The following is a 22,928-nucleotide window of genomic DNA, read 5'->3' on the forward strand; positions in this document are numbered from 1 at the left end:
TTCCACTTCAAGTGAATGTATGAGAATATCCATTGCGAGAGGAATCCACATCTCTCTCTCACACACAGTAATAGCTGTGGGTACAACTGTGTACCTTCTGTCAGTTTGATCCTCCTTTCTGTCTTCCTGCTTTGTTCTTCCTGCTAGCTCAGTCTGTTTGGTTAACTTCTAGGGGTGTAACGGTTCACCAAATCCACTGTTCGGTATGTTTTGGGGTCACGGTTTGGTTTCGGTACAGCAGGAAAATTACATTTTCACACTGATGCTGCATTTGTAACCATGTGGGAAGTGGGAATTTACCGGTTGTGAAGTCATACATTTAGTCCCAGATGCACACTTGCGATTTCTCATAAAGGGTGAGTGTCTGTAGCATGGTATGTCTCCCACTCCGGGGTAAGGTGATGGACTGTCACTTTTAAGTAATCACAACACAGGGTGCATTGGCCAATTCCTAGAAAACTGTGGCCTGCTTATATAGAGTGGGTATGACCTGTTTGCTGAAATGGGTGCAAGAGGGAAGTTCATAACGTGGCTCGAGCACTTTTACAAGGTGCTGGAATTCCCTATTCTCAACCACTGAGAATGGGTGCGGCTTTAAACCAAAGACTGTAAAAAATATAAACACAGCCTACCTACTGCTCTTGTCATTTTTGGCCGGTCAGAACCAGTTCCCAAGGGCTGCTTGAATGCAGAGGGGAGGTGATTTTGGTTTGTTTTTTTCCGTTTCCGTCTTGTGACGTCGGCATAAACGTGTCAACATATGAGGTGTTGGCAGCTGGATAGCCTATTCTCGTTGAGCAGTGGCGACATACTGTTAACGTCTTATCCACAACTCTCTGTCCATCACCATTGTGATCTACTGGGAAGCCAAAACGTTCCCAAACTGGAGATTTAAACGATGGAGGATCCTCCTAGTTTATCCACCCCACCACTCGCCATCGTACAGAACTAGTTCCTGGATGCGCCTCACAAAAGGACAGTTTGAAATGCGCCAATTAAGATTTGAATTTAGATTACAATGTGCACATAGGCTCTAGTTGTTTTAACAGAATAGCCATAAAAAAACAAATTCAGCTCAAATTTACTCGAGGCACCGGCCAACAACGCAGCGTAGGCATTGCCTATAGGCCTTTTATTTTGTATATATTTTATTAAATGTATTCATTCAGGTTGAGTGCAGACTGAACCGAGGCCCCCTACCGAACAGTTTGGCACGAACACGTGTACCGTTACACCTCTTGACTTCTCCTCTCATACTTCCCCAGCTTCTTGGGATCCTTGCTGGGCATGCACCAGTCATCCGCCTCGTTGCTCGTCTGATAATGCCTTATGGCTGACTGGTTGTAAACAGGAAGTCTTTCCACAGAATCTGAGGACAAGGCCTGTTAATGGAGCACAGAGGAGTGGTAGGTTAGATGTAATCTTGGTTAACCCAAAACTAAAATCTCACAGAATTTGGTGAGCTATGTGATTTAGTTCTGGGTCCAGACGTGTTAGAAATTGGGAGTTCTGATTTGCGAAGTCTCCACCCTCGCAAAAGAGAACTCAGCCAAAGTCCTCCCCCCTTCCGCTAATTTCAACACATGTGCAAAGCAGTCCGTCTAAGCACACCTTCGCCAAATCCTGATACGTCCAAATAACCAGTGACAAACTCAAACACCGGAAATACTGCTGCTCATTATCCTACACATTCCCTCCTGTTGCAACAGATTCTGACGATTATGAGGATGAGGCTCTATTTCTATCACATGCTGGTCACATGTGTCTTCCACCATTCAGAGAATGAACCTTTACATACTTATTTCAGACATTGAAAAACGCCAACGTTGTATAGAGCAGGGATCATCAACTAGATTCAGCCGTGGGACAATTTTTCCGTGAGCGGATGGTCGGAACACAATTACAAATAATTAGTAGACTCAATTTGACCACAAGAAGGCCAAACAGATATTTGACAAAAACCTGATAATTTCAAACCTTGCTTACATTTGTATACGATCACGTGTCTCTCTATTAGGCTTGGGAATACTTGGGTACAGTTTTTCAAAATTAAAATAACTGGCGTTTTTACAGTCTTATGTCCAACAATGAAAATGTTACGTTTTCTGAGCAAAAATAAATACAAATTGAGGGCCAAAATGGGGGAACCCTGGTTGAAAGGTTCAATTATCTAGAATAAGACAACTGTTGAAGTAACACATTCCATTCGTAGAAGTGTTACCTTCAGGTAGATGACAGCTGACGTCCCATATCCCTCCATGGAGTAGAGCTGCAGGTCTCCCTGGAAGTACTTGGCATAGAGACGGGAGATGGGAAGACCGTAGCCAAAACCAGCCTACAGAGAGCCAGGGACACAAAGGGTTAAAAACTCACTCTGAACTGACACAGTACTGTAGTAGAGAAGCATTCAGTTACACTTTAACCCTTGGGCAACGAATGACTGGTCCAGTTTGTAATTCTGCTAATTTACAACTGTGTTCGCTCGCAGTTTACACTTTAGTCAGTATAAAATGATCACGATTTACATTTGAGCTGAAATAAAATAAACAGGCTTGCATGCGATCAAACTGCAGTCATAGATCATGTCCTACTGAATGTTGTGCTCAAATGTATTACATCTGACTTATTAACCTGGCTGCCAGTAAAATCTTTAGTGTTCAGTGGCACCAGGACAGGGTCTCACCAGTGGAGCGTTGCGTGAGTTGTCAATATCGACGGGGCTGGGGGCGGTGGAGTACATGTAGCTGAACAAACGCTCTATCTTCCTCAGGGGAACACCACCTCCTCGATCTGATATCTAGAAACACCAACAACGTTACAGCTCTGTTCCACTCTCTGATCTTCCTGTTGTCTCCCCAAATATCATGGTATAGGACCTACAGAACAACCACGGGAGGAACTCTATGGTACTATGTATTCATACACATTAAACTGTACAGTAGGCTTCTACATCCCATGGCATTATTTCCACCCTGCATCTGTAGAAGTGTGTTGGATGGGCATACACTACTTTAGAACAAATGTATATTGTTGGGGCTCAGAGCTGAAGGTTTTCACTGTACTCAATTCAATGGCTTTATTAGCATGGGAAACATGTTAATATTGCCAACGCAGGTGAAGTAGATAATAAACAAAAGTGAAAAACACAAATTAAACAGTAAACTTTACACACATTAGTTCCAAAAGAATAAAGACATTTCAAATGTAATGTCTATACTCTAATTACTCCTGCAACCCTGTGACTATTAAACTTCTCATTTTAAAAATAAAAGTCAATGTACTACAATGAGCACAATGCATATCATTCATTGTAAGGGTGAATACTCTGAGCATGTGTTTACCTTTATTGTCAGGTCTTCACTGCCCAGTGAGACTCGAACTTTGACCGGCGGGAGATGCAGGGCCATTTCATGAGTCTCCACTGTTGCTCTCATGGCGTTCTGGAAACAAAACAAACATTGCTTGAGGAAATGACAAAGTAATATAAATCAGATTGAGCTAATGTAATTAAATCGTATGTAGTAGCGTCTGCCGTAGTCACCCTCACACGTGTAATGAAATGTTTATACAGTAGAAGGTAAATGTTTGGTGTACCTTGAAGAGCTCAAACAGCATGTGGTAGAGATGGGAAGGCACATAGACAATACGAAGAGGCTGGTCAGGACCTTTGGCTAAGGAAAAACTGAGGATTACTCCAAACCAAACATGACTGCAAATGTATAACATACACAACTGAGGATAGAAGTTACTAGAAACAAAACTTTCCCTTATTGCAAATGCACAACTGAACTCAATAGTCACTATGAAATACATAATTTACTATTCTACCAACGTAATCATGTCCCCAGACACTTCTGATAGCCTATAGCCTGGGGATGAGGTTGCTACCAACTAAACCCATGAATAGACATTGTTTAGCTTTTTTAAGGCTTATGTAACATGGTGACTGTTAAACAGCTGAATGTGGGTGAACGGAGGTTTGTTACTGAGAGTTAGACGGTTCACTAAGAGAGGAGAAATCTGCCCGGCGACAAGACTAAGCCTGTAGCAAGGGGCTTGTTGCTGTTCTGTTCCGCTGCTGACTGGAGAGATGAGAGACTGATGGGTGCTTGATTTGGTGCACAATGACCAAAGGCAAACTATGACATAACATTTTTGATGAATCATTATGCCTGATGTGACTGACCACACCCCCACTGTAATGCATCAGACGTAGGCTGGACTGTGCAGCCCATTGATATTTTATGGCTGGTGCGTTTTGAAAGTTTGGGCACCAAATGATGTCTGGATCTGTTCTTGTTTTAGCAACGATTATCATTTCCCTCTACCTACAATAAAATATTTATCAAAGTCATGGTTTGACCTTTCAAGTGGTGCTATTGTCCTGTTCATAAGACACATACACTGAGTGTACAAAACATTAGAAACACCTGCTTTTTCCATGACAAACTGACCAGGTAAATCCAAGTGAAAGCTGTGATCTTTTATTGATGTCACTTGTTAAATCCACTTCACTTCAATCAGTTTAGCTGAAAGGGGGGGAGACAGGTTAAAGAAGGATTTAAGACAATTGAGACATTGTGATACGTGTATGTGTGCCATTCAGAGGGTGAATGGGCAAGACAAAAAGATTTAAGTGCCTTTGAACGGGGTATGGTAGTAGGTGCCAAGCGCACCTGTTTGAGTGTGTCAAGAACTGCAACTCTGCTGGGGTTTTCACATCAGTTTCCCGTGTGTATCAAGAATGGTCCACCAAACCAAAAGACATCCTGCCAAATTATCACAACTCTGCATTGGAGTCAACGTGAGCCAGCATCCCTGTGGAACGCTTTCAACACCTTGTAGAGTCCATGCCCTGACATAGTGAGGCTGTTCTGAAAAAAGGGGTTGCAACGTGTTCCTAATGTTTTGTACACTCAGTGTATAACCTAGACCTGCAGTTTGATTTTTTTTTTTTTTTAACACAGGGCGATACACAGAAGTGAGTATTTATACCTGTGTAAGTGAGGTGTATGAAAGAATGGTTCTCTGTAGACATGGCTGCCTCAGATGCAGGAGACAGTCTCACTCCTGACAACCCTAGCTGAGAGTAAACAGTCGTCGCAGGCTGTTCAACTAAAGCAACAGAGTTAATTGCTAAAAATGGTTCAGCTAAATATCTCTTAACACCACTCACACAAGCTAGCCACACACAAACACACACACTTTGCAAATTGCGCCCCGAATTGAGTAGACCAGAGGAATTGAATGAGAGATCAAGAATACTCAACCCACGGGCAGAGAAACTCAAATCAAACCTGGCCAAACAACTCACAATGCAAATACAACCTCACTAATTGTTTCTGTAAACCTAATCTTCTCTAACAACCCCCGGCCTAAAACTCTCTTGCTAACCAAATTGTACTATTTGGAAATAGGAGAACGAGAAACGTCTTCAAGCTACTCTGGCCCTTCTCCCTTGGCGCAATAATGTTGTATCAAACAGACTTGGCTCCAAATAGCATTTACAATCTTTCAAATACTTTGAGTGTTTGATATAGCTCATCAACAGGTGTCAGTTGGGCCAGGTTGCACTTCTGGGACTATTCTATTGGGTCAATTGAGCCAGGCCAGCTCAACCAAGCGCAGCTAAAATATTTGAAGGAAAACAAATACCTTCCAGAAGCCAGGTCTATAACCCTGTATAGAATGTGATTTACCGTTGACTTGTGTGATGTCAATCTCTGGCGAGGTCAGGTAGTACTGCTCACAGAGCATCTTGGAACTATCGAAGGCATCTGGGAAAGAAACAGTCAAAACAAAGACAAGGACTGTAGCACAGGAGGAAAACACTGACTTTCAATCGAATTACCATAACAGCTAATGACCACTGATTAGCTGTTATGGTTATTAGCTGTTATTCTAATAATGATACTGCACCTGTAAATTGTGTGTGTCTGTGTGTCTGTCTCTGTGTGTGTGTGTGTGTGTGTGTCTCTGTGTGTGTGTGTCTCTGTGTGTGTGTGTGTGTCTCTGTGTGTGTGTGTGTCTCTGTGTGTGTGTGTGTGTGTGTCTCTGTGTGTGTGTGTGTGTCTGTCTCTGTGTGTGTGTGTGTGTGTGTCTGTCTCTGTGTGTGTGTGTGTCTCTGTCTGTGTGTGTGTCTGTGTGTGTGTGTGTGTGTCTGTCTCTGTGTGTGTGTGTGTCTGTCTCTGTGTGTGTGTGTGTCTGTGTGTGTGTGTGTGTCTGTCTCTGTGTGTGTCTGTGTGTGTGTCTGTGTGTGTGTGTGTGTGTGTGTGTGTGTGTCTGTGTGTGTGTGTGTGTGTGTGTGTCTGTCTCTGTGTGTGTGTGTGTCTCTGTGTGTGTGTGTGTCTGTCTCTGTGTGTGTGTGTGTGTCTGTCTCTGTGTGTGTGTGTGTCTGTCTCTGTGTGTGTGTGTGTGTGTGTGTGTCTCTGTGTCTCTGTGTGTGTGTGTCTGTCTCTGTGTGTGTGTGTGTCTCTGTGTGTGTGTGTCTGTCTCTGTGTGTGTGTGTCTGTCTCTGTGTGTGTGTGTCTGTCTCTGTGTGTGTGTCTGTCTGTCTCTGTGTGTGTGTCTGTGTGTGTGTCTGTCTCTGTGTGTGTCTCTGTCTCTGTGTGTGTGTGTGTGTGTCTCTGTCTCTGTCTCTGTGTGTGTCTGTCTCTGTGTGTGTCTGTCTGTGTCTGTCTGTGTGTGTGTCTGTCTCTGTGTGTGTCTCTGTGTGTGTGTGTGTCTGTCTCTGTGTGTGTGTGTGTGTGTGTGTCTGTCTCTGTGTGTGTGTGTGTGTGTGTGTCTGTCTCTGTGTGTGTGTGTGTGTGTGTGTCTGTCTCTGTGTGTGTGTGTGTCTCTGTGTGTGTGTGTCTGTCTCTGTGTGTGTGTGTGTCTCTGTGTGTGTGTGTGTCTGTCTCTGTGTGTGTGTGTCTGTCTCTGTGTGTGTGTCTGTCTGTCTCTGTGTGTGTGTCTGTGTGTGTGTGTGTGTGTGTGTCTCTGTCTCTGTCTCTGTGTGTGTCTGTCTCTGTGTGTGTCTGTCTGTGTCTGTCTGTCTGTCTGTCTGTGTCTGTCTGTCTGTCTGTCTGTGTCTGTCTGTGTGTGTTGCTGATGAGGGACAGTACCTTTTACCACCTCTGTCACGTCACAGTCGGGGTCGATGGTGCCAATGTGCTTGGGATGGGCGGGGTTGGCACTTCCATCAAAGATGAGAGCTGAAGAGGTACATAACAACAAATTCAGACTCATTGGGTAACTACACTTGCATGTATTTTGTGTACACAACCCTACTGACTAGTGCTGGTTCATGAGCATGGTGGTGTAGTGTAGTTACAGACAGTGCTGGTTCATGAGCATGGTGATGGAGTGTAGTTACAGACAGTGCTGGTTCATGAGCATGGTGATGTAGTTACAGACAGTGCTGGTTCATGAGCATGGTGATGTAGTGTAGTTACAGACAGTGCTGGTTCATGAGCATGGTGATGTAGTGTAGTTACAGACAGTGCTGGTTCATGAGCATGGTGATGGAGTGTAGTTACAGACAGTGCTGGTTCATGAGCATGGTGATGGAGTGTAGTTACAGATAGTGCTGGTTCATGAGCATGGTGATGGAGTGTAGTTACAGACAGTGCTGGTTCATGAGCATGGTGATGTAGTTACAGACAGTGCTGGTTCATGAGCATGGTGATGGAGTGTAGTTACAGACAGTGCTGGTTCATGAGCATGGTGATGTAGTTACAGACAGTGCTGGTTCATGAGCATGGTGATGTAGTGTAGTTACAGACAGTGCTGGTTCATGAGCATGGTGATGTAGTGTAGTTACAGACAGTGCTGGTTCATGAGCATGGTGATGGAGTGTAGTTACAGACAGTGCTGGTTCATGAGCATGGTGATGTAGTGTAGTTACAGACAGTGCTGGTTCATGAGCATGGTGATGTAGTGTAGTTACAGACAGTGCTGGTTCATGAGCATTGTGATGGAGTGTAGTTACAGACAGTGCTGGTTCATGAGCATGGTGATGTAGTGTAGTTACAGACAGTGCTGGTTCATGAGCATGGTGATGTAGTGTAGTTACAGACAGTGCTGGTTCATGAGCATGGTGATGTAGTGTAGTTACAGACAGTGCTGGTTCATGAGCATGGTGATGTAGTGTAGTTAGACAGTGCTGGTTCATGAGCATGGTGATGGAGTGTAGTTAGACAGTGCTGGTTCATGAGCATGGTGGTGTAGTGTAGTTACAGACAGTGCTGGTTCATGAGCATGGTGATGGAGTGTAGTTACAGATAGTGCTGGTTCATGAGCATGGTGATGGAGTGTAGTTACAGACAGTGCTGGTTCATGAGCATGGTGATGTAGTTACAGACAGTGCTGGTTCATGAGCATGGTGATGTAGTGTAGTTACAGACAGTGCTGGTTCATGAGCATGGTGATGGAGTGTAGTTAGACAGTGCTGGTTCATGAGCATGGTGATGTAGTGTAGTTACAGACAGTGCTGGTTCATGAGCATGGTGATGGAGTGTAGTTACAGACAGTGCTGGTTCATGAGCATGGTGATGGAGTGTAGTTACAGACAGTGCTGGTTCATGAGCATGGTGATGTAGTGTAGTTACAGACAGTGCTGGTTCATGAGCATGGTGCTGTAGTGTAGTTACAGACAGTGCTGGTTCATGACCATGGTGATGTAGTGTAGTTAGTGCTGGTTCATGAGCATGGTGATGTAGTGTAGTTACAGACAGTGCTGGTTCATGAGCATGGTGATGTAGTGTAGTTACAGACAGTGCTGGTTCATGAGCATGGTGATGGAGTGTAGTTACAGACAGTGCTGGTTCATGAGCATTGTGATGTAGTGTAGTTACAGACAGTGCTGGTTCATGAGCATGGTGATGTAGTGTAGTTACAGACAGTGCTGGTTCATGAGCATGGTGATGTAGTGTAGTTACAGACAGTGCTGGTTCATGAGCATGGTGATGGAGTTACAGACAGTGCTGGTTCATGAGCATGGTGATGTAGTGTAGTTACAGACAGTGCTGGTTCATGAGCATGGTGATGGAGTGTAGTTAGACAGTGCTGGTTCATGAGCATGGTGATGTAGTGTAGTTACAGACAGTGCTGGTTCATGAGCATTGTGATGGAGTGTAGTTACAGACAGTGCTGGTTCATGAGCATGGTGATGTAGTGTAGTTACAGACAGTGCTGGTTCATGAGCATGGTGATGTAGTGTAGTTACAGACAGTGCTGGTTCATGAGCATGGTGCTGTAGTGTAGTTACAGACAGTGCTGGTTCATGACCATGGTGATGTAGTGTAGTTACAGTGCTGGTTCATGAGCATGGTGATGTAGTGTAGTTAGACAGTGCTGGTTCATGAGCATGGTGATGTAGTGTAGTTACAGACAGTGCTGGTTCATGAGCATGGTGATGGAGTGTAGTTACAGACAGTGCTGGTTCATGAGCATTGTGATGTAGTGTAGTTACAGACAGTGCTGGTTCATGAGCATGGTGATGTAGTGTAGTTACAGACAGTGCTGGTTCATGAGCATGGTGATGTAGTGTAGTTACAGACAGTGCTGGTTCATGAGCATGGTGATGGAGTGTAGTTACAGATAGTGCTGGTTCATGAGCATGGTGATGTAGTGTAGTTACAGACAGTGCTGGTTCATGAGCATGGTGATGGAGTGTAGTTACAGACAGTGCTGGTTCATGAGCATGGTGATGTAGTGTAGTTACAGACAGTGCTGGTTCATGAGCATGGTGATGGAGTGTAGTTACAGATAGTGCTGGTTCATGAGCATGGTGATGGAGTGTAGTTACAGACAGTGCTGGTTCATGAGCATGGTGATGGAGTGTAGTTACAGACAGTGCTGGTTCATGAGCATGGTGATGGAGTGTAGTTACAGACAGTGCTGGTTCATGAGCATGGTGATGTAGTGTAGTTACAGTGCTGGTTCATGACCATGGTGCTGTAGTGTAGTTACAGACAGTGCTGGTTCATGACCATGGTGATGTAGTGTAGTTACAGTGCTGGTTCATGAGCATGGTGATGTAGTGTAGTTACAGACAGTGCTGGTTCATGAGCATGGTGATGTAGTGTAGTTACAGACAGTGCTGGTTCATGAGCATGGTGATGTAGTGTAGTTACAGACAGTGCTGGTTCATGAGCATGGTGATGTAGTGTAGTTAGACAGTGCTGGTTCATGAGCATGGTGATGGAGTGTAGTTACAGACAGTGCTGGTTCATGAGCATGGTGGTGTAGTGTAGTTACAGACAGTGCTGGTTCATGAGCATGGTGATGTAGTGTAGTTAGACAGTGCTGGTTCATGACCATGGTGCTGTAGTGTAGTTACAGACAGTGCTGGTTCATGACCATGGTGATGTAGTGTAGTTACAGACAGTGCTGGTTCATGACCATGGTGATGTAGTGTAGTTACAGTGCTGGTTCATGAGCATGGTGATGTAGTGTAGTTACAGACAGTGCTGGTTCATGAGCATGGTGATGTAGCGTAGTTACAGACAGTGCTGGTTCATGAGCATGGTGATGTAGCGTAGTTACAGATAATGCTGGTTCATGAGCATGGTGATGTAGTGTAGTTACAGACAGTGCTGGTTCATGAGCATGGTGATGGAGTGTAGTTACAGACAGTGCTGGTTCATGAGCATGGTGATGTAGTTACAGACAGTGCTGGTTCATGAGCATGGTGATGTAGTTACAGACAGTGCTGGTTCATGAGCATGGTGATGTAGTTACAGACAGTGCTGGTTCATGAGCATGGTGATGTAGTGTAGTTACAGACAGTGCTGGTTCATGAGCATGGTGATGTAGTGTAGTTACAGACAGTGCTGGTTCATGAGCATGGTGATGTAGTGTAGTTACAGACAGTGCTGGTTCATGAGCATGGTGATGTAGTGTAGTTACAGACAGTGCTGGTTCATGAGCATGGTGATGTAGCGTAGTTACAGACAGTGCTGGTTCATGAGCATGGTGATGTAGCGTAGTTACAGACAGTGCTGGTTCATGAGCATGGTGATGTAGTGTAGTTACAGACAGTGCTGGTTCATGAGCATGGTGATGTAGTGTAGTTACAGACAGTGCTGGTTCATGAGCATGGTGATGGAGTGTAGTTACAGACAGTGCTGGTTCATGAGCATGGTGATGTAGTGTAGTTACAGACAGTGCTGGTTCATGAGCATGGTGATGGAGTGTAGTTACAGACAGTGCTGGTTCATGAGCATGGTGATGTAGTGTAGTTACAGACAGTGCTGGTTCATGAGCATGGTGATGTAGTGTAGTTACAGACAGTGCTGGTTCATGAGCATGGTGCTGTAGTGTAGTTACAGACAGTGCTGGTTCATGACCATGGTGATGTAGTGTAGTTAGTGCTGGTTCATGAGCATGGTGATGTAGTGTAGTTACAGACAGTGCTGGTTCATGAGCATGGTGATGTAGTGTAGTTACAGACAGTGCTGGTTCATGAGCATGGTGATGGAGTGTAGTTACAGACAGTGCTGGTTCATGAGCATTGTGATGTAGTGTAGTTACAGACAGTGCTGGTTCATGAGCATGGTGATGTAGTGTAGTTACAGACAGTGCTGGTTCATGAGCATGGTGATGTAGTGTAGTTACAGACAGTGCTGGTTCATGAGCATGGTGATGGAGTTACAGACAGTGCTGGTTCATGAGCATGGTGATGTAGTGTAGTTACAGACAGTGCTGGTTCATGAGCATGGTGATGGAGTGTAGTTAGACAGTGCTGGTTCATGAGCATGGTGATGTAGTGTAGTTACAGACAGTGCTGGTTCATGAGCATTGTGATGGAGTGTAGTTACAGACAGTGCTGGTTCATGAGCATGGTGATGTAGTGTAGTTACAGACAGTGCTGGTTCATGAGCATGGTGATGTAGTGTAGTTACAGACAGTGCTGGTTCATGAGCATGGTGCTGTAGTGTAGTTACAGACAGTGCTGGTTCATGACCATGGTGATGTAGTGTAGTTACAGTGCTGGTTCATGAGCATGGTGATGTAGTGTAGTTACAGACAGTGCTGGTTCATGAGCATGGTGATGTAGTGTAGTTACAGACAGTGCTGGTTCATGAGCATGGTGATGTAGTGTAGTTACAGACAGTGCTGGTTCATGAGCATGGTGATGGAGTGTAGTTACAGACAGTGCTGGTTCATGAGCATGGTGATGGAGTGTAGTTACAGACAGTGCTGGTTCATGAGCATGGTGATGGAGTGTAGTTACAGACAGTGCTGGTTCATGAGCATGGTGATGTAGTTACAGACAGTGCTGGTTCATGAGCATGGTGATGTAGTTACAGACAGTGCTGGTTCATGAGCATGGTGATGTAGTTACAGACAGTGCTGGTTCATGAGCATGGTGATGTAGTGTAGTTACAGACAGTGCTGGTTCATGAGCATGGTGATGTAGTGTAGTTACAGACAGTGCTGGTTCATGAGCATGGTGATGTAGTGTAGTTACAGACAGTGCTGGTTCATGAGCATGGTGATGTAGTGTAGTTACAGACAGTGCTGGTTCATGAGCATGGTGATGTAGTGTAGTTACAGACAGTGCTGGTTCATGAGCATGGTGATGTAGTGTAGTTACAGACAGTGCTGGTTCATGAGCATGGTGATGGAGTGTAGTTACAGACAGTGCTGGTTCATGAGCATGGTGATGTAGTGTAGTTACAGACAGTGCTGGTTCATGAGCATGGTGATGGAGTGTAGTTACAGACAGTGCTGGTTCATGAGCATGGTGATGTAGTGTAGTTACAGACAGTGCTGGTTCATGAGCATGGTGATGTAGTGTAGTTACAGACAGTGCTGGTTCATGAGCATGGTGCTGTAGTGTAGTTACAGACAGTGCTGGTTCATGACCATGGTGATGTAGTGTAGTTACAGTGCTGGTTCATGAGCATGGTGATGTAGTGTAGTTACAGACAGTGCTGGTTCATGAGCATGGTGATGTAGTGTAGTTACAGACAGTGCTGGTTCATGAGCATGGTGATGGAGTGTAGTTACAGACAGTGCTGGTTCATGAGCATTGTGATGTAGTGTAGTTACAGACAGTGCTGGTTCATGAGCATGGTGATGTAGTGTAGTTACAGACAGTGCTGGTTCATGAGCATGGTGATGTAGTGTAGTTACAGACAGTGCTGGTTCATGAGCATGGTGATGGAGTTACAGACAGTGCTGGTTCATGAGCATGGTGATGTAGTGTAGTTACAGACAGTGCTGGTTCATGAGCATGGTGATGGAGTGTAGTTAGACAGTGCTGGTTCATGAGCATGGTGATGTAGTGTAGTTACAGACAGTGCTGGTTCATGAGCATTGTGATGGAGTGTAGTTACAGACAGTGCTGGTTCATGAGCATGGTGATGTAGTGTAGTTACAGACAGTGCTGGTTCATGAGCATGGTGATGTAGTGTAGTTACAGACAGTGCTGGTTCATGAGCATGGTGCTGTAGTGTAGTTACAGACAGTGCTGGTTCATGACCATGGTGATGTAGTGTAGTTACAGTGCTGGTTCATGAGCATGGTGATGTAGTGTAGTTACAGACAGTGCTGGTTCATGAGCATGGTGATGTAGTGTAGTTACAGACAGTGCTGGTTCATGAGCATGGTGATGTAGTGTAGTTACAGACAGTGCTGGTTCATGAGCATGGTGATGTAGTGTAGTTAGACAGTGCTGGTTCATGAGCATGGTGATGGAGTGTAGTTACAGACAGTGCTGGTTCATGAGCATGGTGGTGTAGTGTAGTTACAGACAGTGCTGGTTCATGAGCATGGTGATGTAGTGTAGTTAGACAGTGCTGGTTCATGACCATGGTGCTGTAGTGTAGTTACAGACAGTGCTGGTTCATGACCATGGTGATGTAGTGTAGTTACAGTGCTGGTTCATGAGCATGGTGATGTAGTGTAGTTACAGACAGTGCTGGTTCATGAGCATGGTGATGTAGCGTAGTTACAGACAGTGCTGGTTCATGAGCATGGTGATGTAGCGTAGTTACAGACAGTGCTGGTTCATGAGCATGGTGATGTAGCGTAGTTACAGACAGTGCTGGTTCATGAGCATGGTGATGTAGTGTAGTTAGACAGTGCTGGTTCATGAGCATGGTGATGTAGTGTAGTTACAGATAATGCTGGTTCATGAGCATGGTGATGTAGTGTAGTTACAGACAGTGCTGGTTCATGAGCATGGTGATGGAGTGTAGTTACAGACAGTGCTGGTTCATGAGCATGGTGATGTAGTTACAGACAGTGCTGGTTCATGAGCATGGTGATGTAGTTACAGACAGTGCTGGTTCATGAGCATGGTGATGTAGTGTAGTTACAGACAGTGCTGGTTCATGAGCATGGTGATGTAGTGTAGTTACAGACAGTGCTGGTTCATGAGCATGGTGATGTAGTGTAGTTACAGACAGTGCTGGTTCATGAGCATGGTGATGTAGTGTAGTTACAGACAGTGCTGGTTCATGAGCATGGTGATGTAGTGTAGTTACAGACAGTGCTGGTTCATGAGCATGGTGATGTACAGTCGTGGCCAAAAGTTTTGAGAATGACAAATATTAATTTCCACAGTTTGCTGCTTCAGTGTCTTTAGATATTTTTGTCAGATGTTACTATGGAATACTGAAGTATAATTACAAGCATTTCAAAGTGTCAAAGGCTTTTATTGACAATTACATGAAGTTGATGCAAAGAGTCAATATTTGCAGTGTTGACCCTTCTTTTTCAAGACCTCTGCAATCCACCCTGGCATGCTTTCAATTAACTTCTGGGCCACATCCTGACTGATGGCAGCCCATTCTTGCATATTCAATGTTTGGAGTTTGGGGGTTTTGTTTGTCCACCCGTCTCTTGAGGATTGACCACAAGTTCTCAATGGGATTAAGGTCTGGGGAGTTTCCTGGCCATGGACCCAAAATATCGATGTTTTGTTCCCCGAGCCACTTAGTTATCACTTTTGCCTTATGGCAAGGTGCTCCATCATGCTGGAAAAGGCATTTTTCATCACCAAACTGTTCCTGGATGGTTGGGAGAAGTTGCTCTCGGAGGATGTGTTGGTACCATTCTTTATTCATGGCTGTGTTCTTAGGCAAAATTGTGAGTGAGCCACTCCCTTGGCTGAGAAGCAACCCCACACATGAATGGTCTCAGGATGCATTACTGTTGGCATGACACAGGACTGACGGTAGCGCTCACCTTGTCTTCTCCAGACAAGCTTTTTTCCGGATGCCCCAAACAATCAGAAAGGGGATTCATCAGAGAAAATGACTTTACCCCAGTCCTCAGCAGTCCAATCCCTGTACCTTTTGCAGAATACCAGTCTGTCCCTGATGTTTTTCCTGGAGAGAAGTGGCTTCTTTACATCAGGCCATCCTCAAAGTCTTTGCCTCACTGTGCATGCAGATGCACTCACACCTGCCTGCTGCCATTCCTGAGCAAGCTCTGTATTGGTGGTGCCCCGATCCCGCAGCTGAATCAACTTTAGGAGACGGTCCTGGCGCTTGCTGGACTTTCTTGGGCGCTCTGAAGCCTTCTTCACAACAATTGAACCGCTCTCCTTGAAGTTCTTGATGATCCGATAAATGGTTGATTTAGGTGCAATCTTACTGGCAGCAATATCCTTGCCTGTGAAGCCCTTTTTGTGCAAAGCAATGATGACGGCACGTGTTTCCTTGCAGGTAACCATGGCTGACAGAGGAAGAACAATGATTCCAAGCACCACCCTCCTTTTGAAGCTTCCAGTCTTATTCGAACTCAATCAGCATGAGAGTGATCTCCAGCCTTGTCCTCGTCAACACTCACACCTGTGTTAACGAGAGAATCACTGACATGATGTCAGCTGGTCCTTTTGTGGCAGGGCTGAAATGCAGTGGAAATGTTTTTTGGGGGGATTCAGTTAATTTGCATGACAGAGTGACTTTGCAATTAATTGCAATTCATCTGATCACTCTTCATAACATTCTGGAGTATATGCAAATTGCCATCATACAAACTGAGGCAGCAGACTTTGAAAATTAATATTTGCGTCACTCAACTTTTGGCCACTACTGTAGTATAGTATATATGTAGTATAGTATATATGTAGTATAGTTACTGACAGTGCTGGTTCATGAGCATGCGGGTGGAGATACGGCTCATGTAGAAGCGATCCAGGAAGTATTGGACGTTCTGATTGGTCACAGGGTCAGAGCCGAAAGCCTCCTTGTACTCCACTACGCCCTGGGCCATGGTGGGGACCACGTTGTTGTGACGGTTCCTGACGTTCACCAGCGTCTCAGTGAACCTGAGGAGACAGGGCAAAGGCTGGGTCGAAAGTTCACAATTCCACATATTCTATTCCAATAGTCTGCAATCCTAATTTTCCCTCTAGGTATAAATAAAGTAACTATTGTCATTAACTCACTAACATCTGCGAGGTTGCTACCAGCTCAAAATATGATTGATTCAGCAGCAGCAGAGGTATCCATCATATCACATTCCATTTCAGATCAAGATTAAAACCATAATCTATTATTCAGTTAGAAGAGGTAGCTATTATTAGGCAGAGATTAGAGAAATGTTATCTTTACTTACCTGAATTAACTATGACTCACTTTGGAGAGTCCATCTAATGAGATGTAGGCCTATCTGCTGGATATGACTGTGTAATTGACTTACTTCTTTAGGATCGTTTTATCATCAGCATCTTTCTCCAGGAAGCCCACAAGCTCCATCAGACTTGTTGCATACCTGTAGGAATAGATCACAGAAGACAGGCTAGTTTACACAGGGAAACAATACTGCTACTTTAAACTACATTTATAAAGGCTTTGTAGAGCATTCATAAAGAGTATTCTTAGGCTTTTACAGAGCATTCATAAAGAGTATTTATAAGCAAAATGCTTGGGAGTGTAGCACAACATTTGCTTATGAATTACATAGGCATAATGAAAGGTTTATGAGTGCTTCTTTAAACCTTTATTTCAGTCCCATGGTGAAAGAAACTAAAGGTATGTGTAGAAGCCAGAAACCAGTGCAAAGATCACTTCTTTCCTTTAGCAAATCACTTTTGGCTCCTGGAGTTCCACCTTTAAAAATCTCAGACTTCTATTTTGGAAAGGACTCCGACTCTCGTGGTGACCATGAAAACCACATGGGGGTATTTATACATGCTACAATAACTAGGGCTACTTGTGGCTGGAGATAGGCCTATTATGCATCCCAAATGGCAACCTATTCCCTATATAGTGCACTACTTTTGACCAGAGCCCTATGGGCCCTGGGGAATAGAGTGCCATTTGGGCAGTTATGTTCCTTCTGATGTTGAAACATTCCTCACCATTTTCAACCTCTCAAAACGTGAATATTCTCTGTACAGCACACGCTAAATACTTCTGACCTAGTGGAAGTAGGCCTAACACGTTAACACTAAGCATTTCAGTAGCTTACTTATTAGCCTACTAGCTTGTTCAGAGGAGTCACTATTATGGCCTAGTTAAGAGGCTGTAGGCTAAATTGTCCCGACTTCAGTGACGTGCAGATTGAGTCAGGAAACTAGGTGAGAGATTAGTGGCTGACTGTTTTCAAACCCTCTTTGTCCACCAACTGACCTTGAACCCTCCCGCTTTACTAACACAGCTGCATAGCAGATACAACTAGGCTAACTAGCTTGAATTACAAAGTTTAACTGTAACGTTTGTTGTTGCCCTCAGACCACTACTCTACCACTAGCCAAGTCAAATAAATGGTGCCAAATCAATATTGTGGATGGAAAAACCCCACGGCCTAAAGCGGAACATAACCCCTAATAGAGTAGCGATGACGCAGAACGCTAACTTTAGACCAAGTTTATAAATATATATCGTCCATATCATTTCATTGATAATAAAGCTGGAACATAGGGTTCTGTACTGGCCACCTATCAGAGAGACAAAGTTATTGCCCTAGTTCAGAGTTTCAACTGTGCTGTACTTTCCCTGACATTACACTCTAGTTAGCTGATGGTTTTACCTAACTAGGGGAGAGCCTAAACAGTTCCTTCACAGGCCTAGCACTCAGCAATCAACTCCCTTTATTTTTGGGAAAGTATTCCATTTCAATAAGAGAACATATTTGCAAGTACCCATTTTAACTGACAAAATATATCTGACTGTCACTAATAAAGACGATGCACATTGTAGTCCTCCATTTTTCTAGGCTACACTTCTGATGATCGTCAAACAACGTCACGCACGTCCCCTGTTCCACTGGGGATACATGGTGTTCCAGCCCACATCGTCCCTGTATTTTGTATTTATTAAGGATCCCCATTAGTTCCTGCAAAGGCAGCAGCTACTCTTCCTGGTGTCCAGCAAATGAAGTCAGGTTATATAATTTTTAAAACATCACATTCATAACATTTCACAACACATTAAATGTGCCCTCAGGCCACTACATCTAAAACACAAAATCTATTTGTACGAGTGTGTAGAGTGAGTATGTTATTGTGTGTGTATGCATGTGTCTGTACACCTGTGCAGCCTGCCTGACAGACAGACAGAGATATGAGACGGAGACAGCTGGCAGCCTACATGGCAGGGTAGGCCTGCATCTCATCCCTAGAAATTAGATGTACCACTCCGTTTAAGGGACGTGGTGCTTTGATTTGAGATCCCCATAACTCTCTCATCCCACATACCCCTCACTAGAGCAGAGTAGTTCAGTAAGATAGTCTATGCAAGGTTATGGTCGCCAGGATAATAACATCCTATTGGCTCTGTCAGGATAGACAATATCACCTACAGTAAATGGCTCTTCAAGATAAGACATTTTACAACTGCTGATGTAAAAAGGGCTTTATAAAATACATTTGATTGGTTTGATCATACAGGTTTCGCCGAGAGCAACATACAAGTTCAATAATCATTTCTGACAACTATGAAGGAACAAACATACTGTAGCAGAGTTGGCTAAAAGGTACAAACCGATCTTTCTTTTTTAATCCCAACAGGAGGCCTTTTGCCGCTTGCCAGGCAGTCATTTTAAATAACAATTTGTTCTTAATTGATTTGCCTGGTAAAATAAATGATGGAATAACTGTAAGGGGAAAGATATACTCTGGGAGTGATCCAATTCTCCACATTCTATACAAACGGTCCTACTGAATGCATGAAGCAGTGTAATGTTTACAGTAGGGTCAGCTCTCTGTAGGAGGAGCACACAGCATTCAGTAAATAAGTAAATAAGGAGGGGTCAAGAATATATATTTTTTATTTATCCGTTATTTTACCAGGTAAGTTGACTGAGAACACGTTCTCATTTACAGCAACGACCTGGGGAATAGTTACAGGGGAGAGGAAGGGGATGAATGAGCCAATTGTAAACTGGGGATTATTAGGTGACTGTGATGGTTTCAGGGCCAGCTTGGGAATTTAGCCAGGACACCGGGGTTAACACCCCTACTCTTACGACAAGTGCCATGGGATCTTTAATGACCTCAGAGAGTCAGGACACACGATTAACGTCTCATCCGAAAGACGGCACACTACACAGGGCAGTGTCCCCAATCACTGCCCTGGGGCATTGGGATATTTTTTAGACCAGAGGAAAGAGTGCCTCCTACTGGCCCTCCAACACCACATCCAGCAGCACCTGGTCTCCCATCCAGGGACTGACCAGGACCAACCCTGCTTAGCTTCAGAAGCAAGCCAGCAGTGGTATGCAGGGTGGTATTTACGCTTTTGCTAGAAGACACCCTTCCAGGAACCATGTTATTCTACTCCCAGTCCATTCAAGGGATGCTAAAATATCTGACCTGTGCCGTGACCCTGCATGTAAGGTAACTATTCCACACACACAGCTACACAGTGAAATTAAGTAGTTTCTTCAGCCTGGAATGGGATTGGACTCAGCTACATAGTACATCCTCTATATCTCACTATGTACTATCCACACTCACTCCTGCAGCTTGTGTAGGTGAGGTGTGTGTCTGCAGCCTGGAGGGGGATTGGCCAATATTCAGTCAAGGTTCATAATAGGTGATGTAGCCGCTGCTGTAGTAAGGGGGTGCACAGATTCACTGAGATATAGAGATGTATAAGCTACAGCTGTATTTACCAGCTCTGTAGCAGCTGTAGTGAGGGGGTGCCGAGAAGCTTGTCAGGGAGGAAGTCGATCTCCTTCATGATGTTGGCCAGCCGGACAGGAAGCTCCTGACGCAGGAACACAAAGGACGTCTTCTCACAGGCATTGGCCGAGCCTACAGTCGCATGACACAGGAACACATCTGGGTTGTACTCATTAGGCGCACACCACAGCAAAACGTTTTGCAATGGAAAACAAAAAGTTGTTTTCTCATTGGACCAGTTCAGGTAGTCCCTCCCTGTTTCAGTCTCAGGGATAAGCTACTGACTGGAAATCTCAAGACAGGACATCATACAGTACACACACTGCTGTGTAAATGTTTAAGACAATGTGAAGACATTGAACTGGTTTGTTTTGGCAGAAGGAATACGTCACGTTTTCACCTAAGAACAGGACCAAGTGCTATCTAGCAGAAAAGCATGATAGGGAGTAAGATTTTAATTTCCCCCTTTTAGTGACGTGTTAGAACTGAATCTAACTAACAGTGGCCGTGTGTCACGAGGGATTTGATTCAACATCACAGTCTCTGCTTTACATTTGATGGATACCTTTGCTTGGTATCTACCGCATGATACGTTGCTTAGTCCTGCAACGAGACATTGTTTCGTCCCGCAACTAGCCGTAAACAATCTATTGTCAGGAGAGTGGCAATACAATGGGTGCCATCCCCATTGTTGTGAATGCAGCCATACCCACCAGTATCATGATACAATTTAATACAATAATGTTTGTCAACGCTTCAGCAGAGAGTTCCTCTGTGATCATAGGACACATACGGCATTACTCTGGGAACACTGACAGCTGTCAGTTACTTAGCTACCCTACTTTCACAATGCAACCAGTGACACTTGTTTTGCACGTAGCTGCTATGGACTCAGAATTAACGTTAGGCAAGCTACAATGTTGCACAGTAACGTCATTGTAATGTTTAGCTAGCTAGCTACATTTTTGAACAGTATTGTAATGTTTAGCTATGTTATTAAGACAGGACAGGGATGAAAACTTACCAAAGTCTATGAATTGTTTCATTGACAGCGGCGAAGGTGAGAACTTGGAAAACCTATCCACTAGTGCTTGTTTAGGTATGGAGCTGTTCTTTAGCAAAAATTGCGTTAACTTCATAGTTGCAACAAATTAAAATTGAAGTCCCGAGACAGTCCGATTGTTGTCAGCCAGGATGCCCTTTTCTCTTCGCCAGGATGCCCTTTTCTCTTCACCAGCAGCACGCTCCAGTCTCTCAGACGTAAAGACGCTAGCTAACTGGCTAATGCTAGCCACCAAGGGCAATATCAATGCGTTAAATTGACATTATTCAAAACAATTGTCAATGAAACACAGTCACATTCCTGAACAGTGCCGAATGTCTTTGCATCACCTAAACTTTTAACAAGCAACAATATTCCAGAATTCACGAATGCTCTTCACAAGACCGACCTCTGTGTTGAGTTGTTGATGAAGTTTGGATTTGATTGGCATTGGCTTTGACCAATGAAAGAACACTATGCTTTGGTTTTTGGGGAGGTGGTTGTTTAGAAAGAAAGAAATATGTGCAAACAAAACAATATACAATAAAAAATATTAATGATTGTATTATATAAAAAACAGGTTTCGTTGAGTTAAATAATAGATGTAAATCTGAGAACGCCGTGTACCCGTACACTTTTCTAAATGGCCTGTAGATGGCGACATTAACAGCTAATTCAAAGCGGCACATTGCTCTGACAGGATGTGTAAGGAAAGAAGGTGGGATTTCCTCTGATATTCTGAAGGGGAGATGCTGCATAATGGCATGCACTTGTTTTATATTTGCTTTTGGTCATCTGGCGCGAATATGTTTAATTTTAGCCATTGACAGCAATACCATCTAAACTGAAACGACCTGTTTTTACCATACATCCGAGGTTTGTTGCTCCAATATCATTAGAGGAGGATAATAATGTGGTGATTTGCGGAGGGTGTAGCAGTCGCGTGATACAGTATCTTTGCAAGTGACCATCATCATTATCATCCATAGGGAAAGAAAGAGCAGGTATGACAAGTCTTTACAAGGCAATAGAATAACTAATTGTATACATTTGTAGCATGTGTCATTTGCGTGGTGTTTCTGTATGGTTTTGGATAAAGGGAAGAAGAAGCGTACTGAAGAATGACGTCATTGCTAATGATACCCAATTTATCCTTTACCTTACCCACCTCAGTGCAGTACTGTGGGCATCATCACCATACTGTAGATCAGTGGTTCCCAACCTTTTTCGGTTACTGTACCACCAACTAAATTTCGCTCTGCCCTGTAGATAGGCCAAGTACTCCCAGGGGTTCTAGCACCCAGGGTTTGTGAACCACTGCTGTAGATAGTGTGTTAAGGCTCTGTCTAAGCATAGAATAGTAATATCTCAGGCTAGGTCTTCATGCATTGCCATTTTTTTCACCTTTTATTTAACCAGGTAGGCTAGTTGAACTAGTTGAGAACAAGTTCTCATTTACAACTGCGACCTGGCCAAGATAAAGCAAAGCAGTTCGACACATACAACAACACAGAGTTACACATGGAAGAAACAAACATACAATCAATAATACAGTAGAAAAATATATATACAGCATGTGCAAATGAGGTAGGATAAGAGAGGTAAGGCAATAAATAGGCCATGGTGGCAAAGTAATTACAATATAGCAATTAAACACTGGAATGGTAGGATGTGCAGAAGATGAATGTGCAAGTAGAGATACTGGGGTCTAAAGGAGCAAGATAAATACAGTATGGGGATGAGGTAGATTGGATGGGCTATTTACAGATGAGCTATGTACAGGTGCAGTGATCTGTGAGCTGCTCTGACAGCTGGTGC

General features: G+C 44.0%; 1 protein-coding gene across 1 annotated transcript; it reads right to left on the reverse strand.

The window, feature by feature from the left end:
* Nucleotides 1–1,080: 1,080 nt before the first annotated feature.
* Nucleotides 1,081–21,531, reverse strand: pdk4 (pyruvate dehydrogenase kinase, isozyme 4). Its single transcript, XM_038966002.1, has 11 exons — nt 21,093–21,531; nt 20,059–20,200; nt 16,642–16,713; nt 16,083–16,267; nt 7,104–7,193; nt 5,700–5,777; nt 3,595–3,671; nt 3,342–3,440; nt 2,684–2,797; nt 2,222–2,335; nt 1,081–1,382 (listed from the first exon to the last, which is right to left on the reverse strand). Exons 1-11 carry the CDS (start codon nt 21,205–21,207, stop codon nt 1,230–1,232), a joined length of 1,239 nt encoding a protein of 412 aa, XP_038821930.1. The 5' UTR covers nt 21,208–21,531; the 3' UTR covers nt 1,081–1,229.
* Nucleotides 21,532–22,928: the final 1,397 nt, after the last annotated feature.

The sequence above is a fragment of the Salvelinus namaycush genome, chromosome 27 (assembly GCF_016432855.1).
Source record: "Salvelinus namaycush isolate Seneca chromosome 27, SaNama_1.0, whole genome shotgun sequence".
In the NCBI taxonomy this organism is placed as follows: Eukaryota; Metazoa; Chordata; class Actinopteri; order Salmoniformes; family Salmonidae; genus Salvelinus; species Salvelinus namaycush.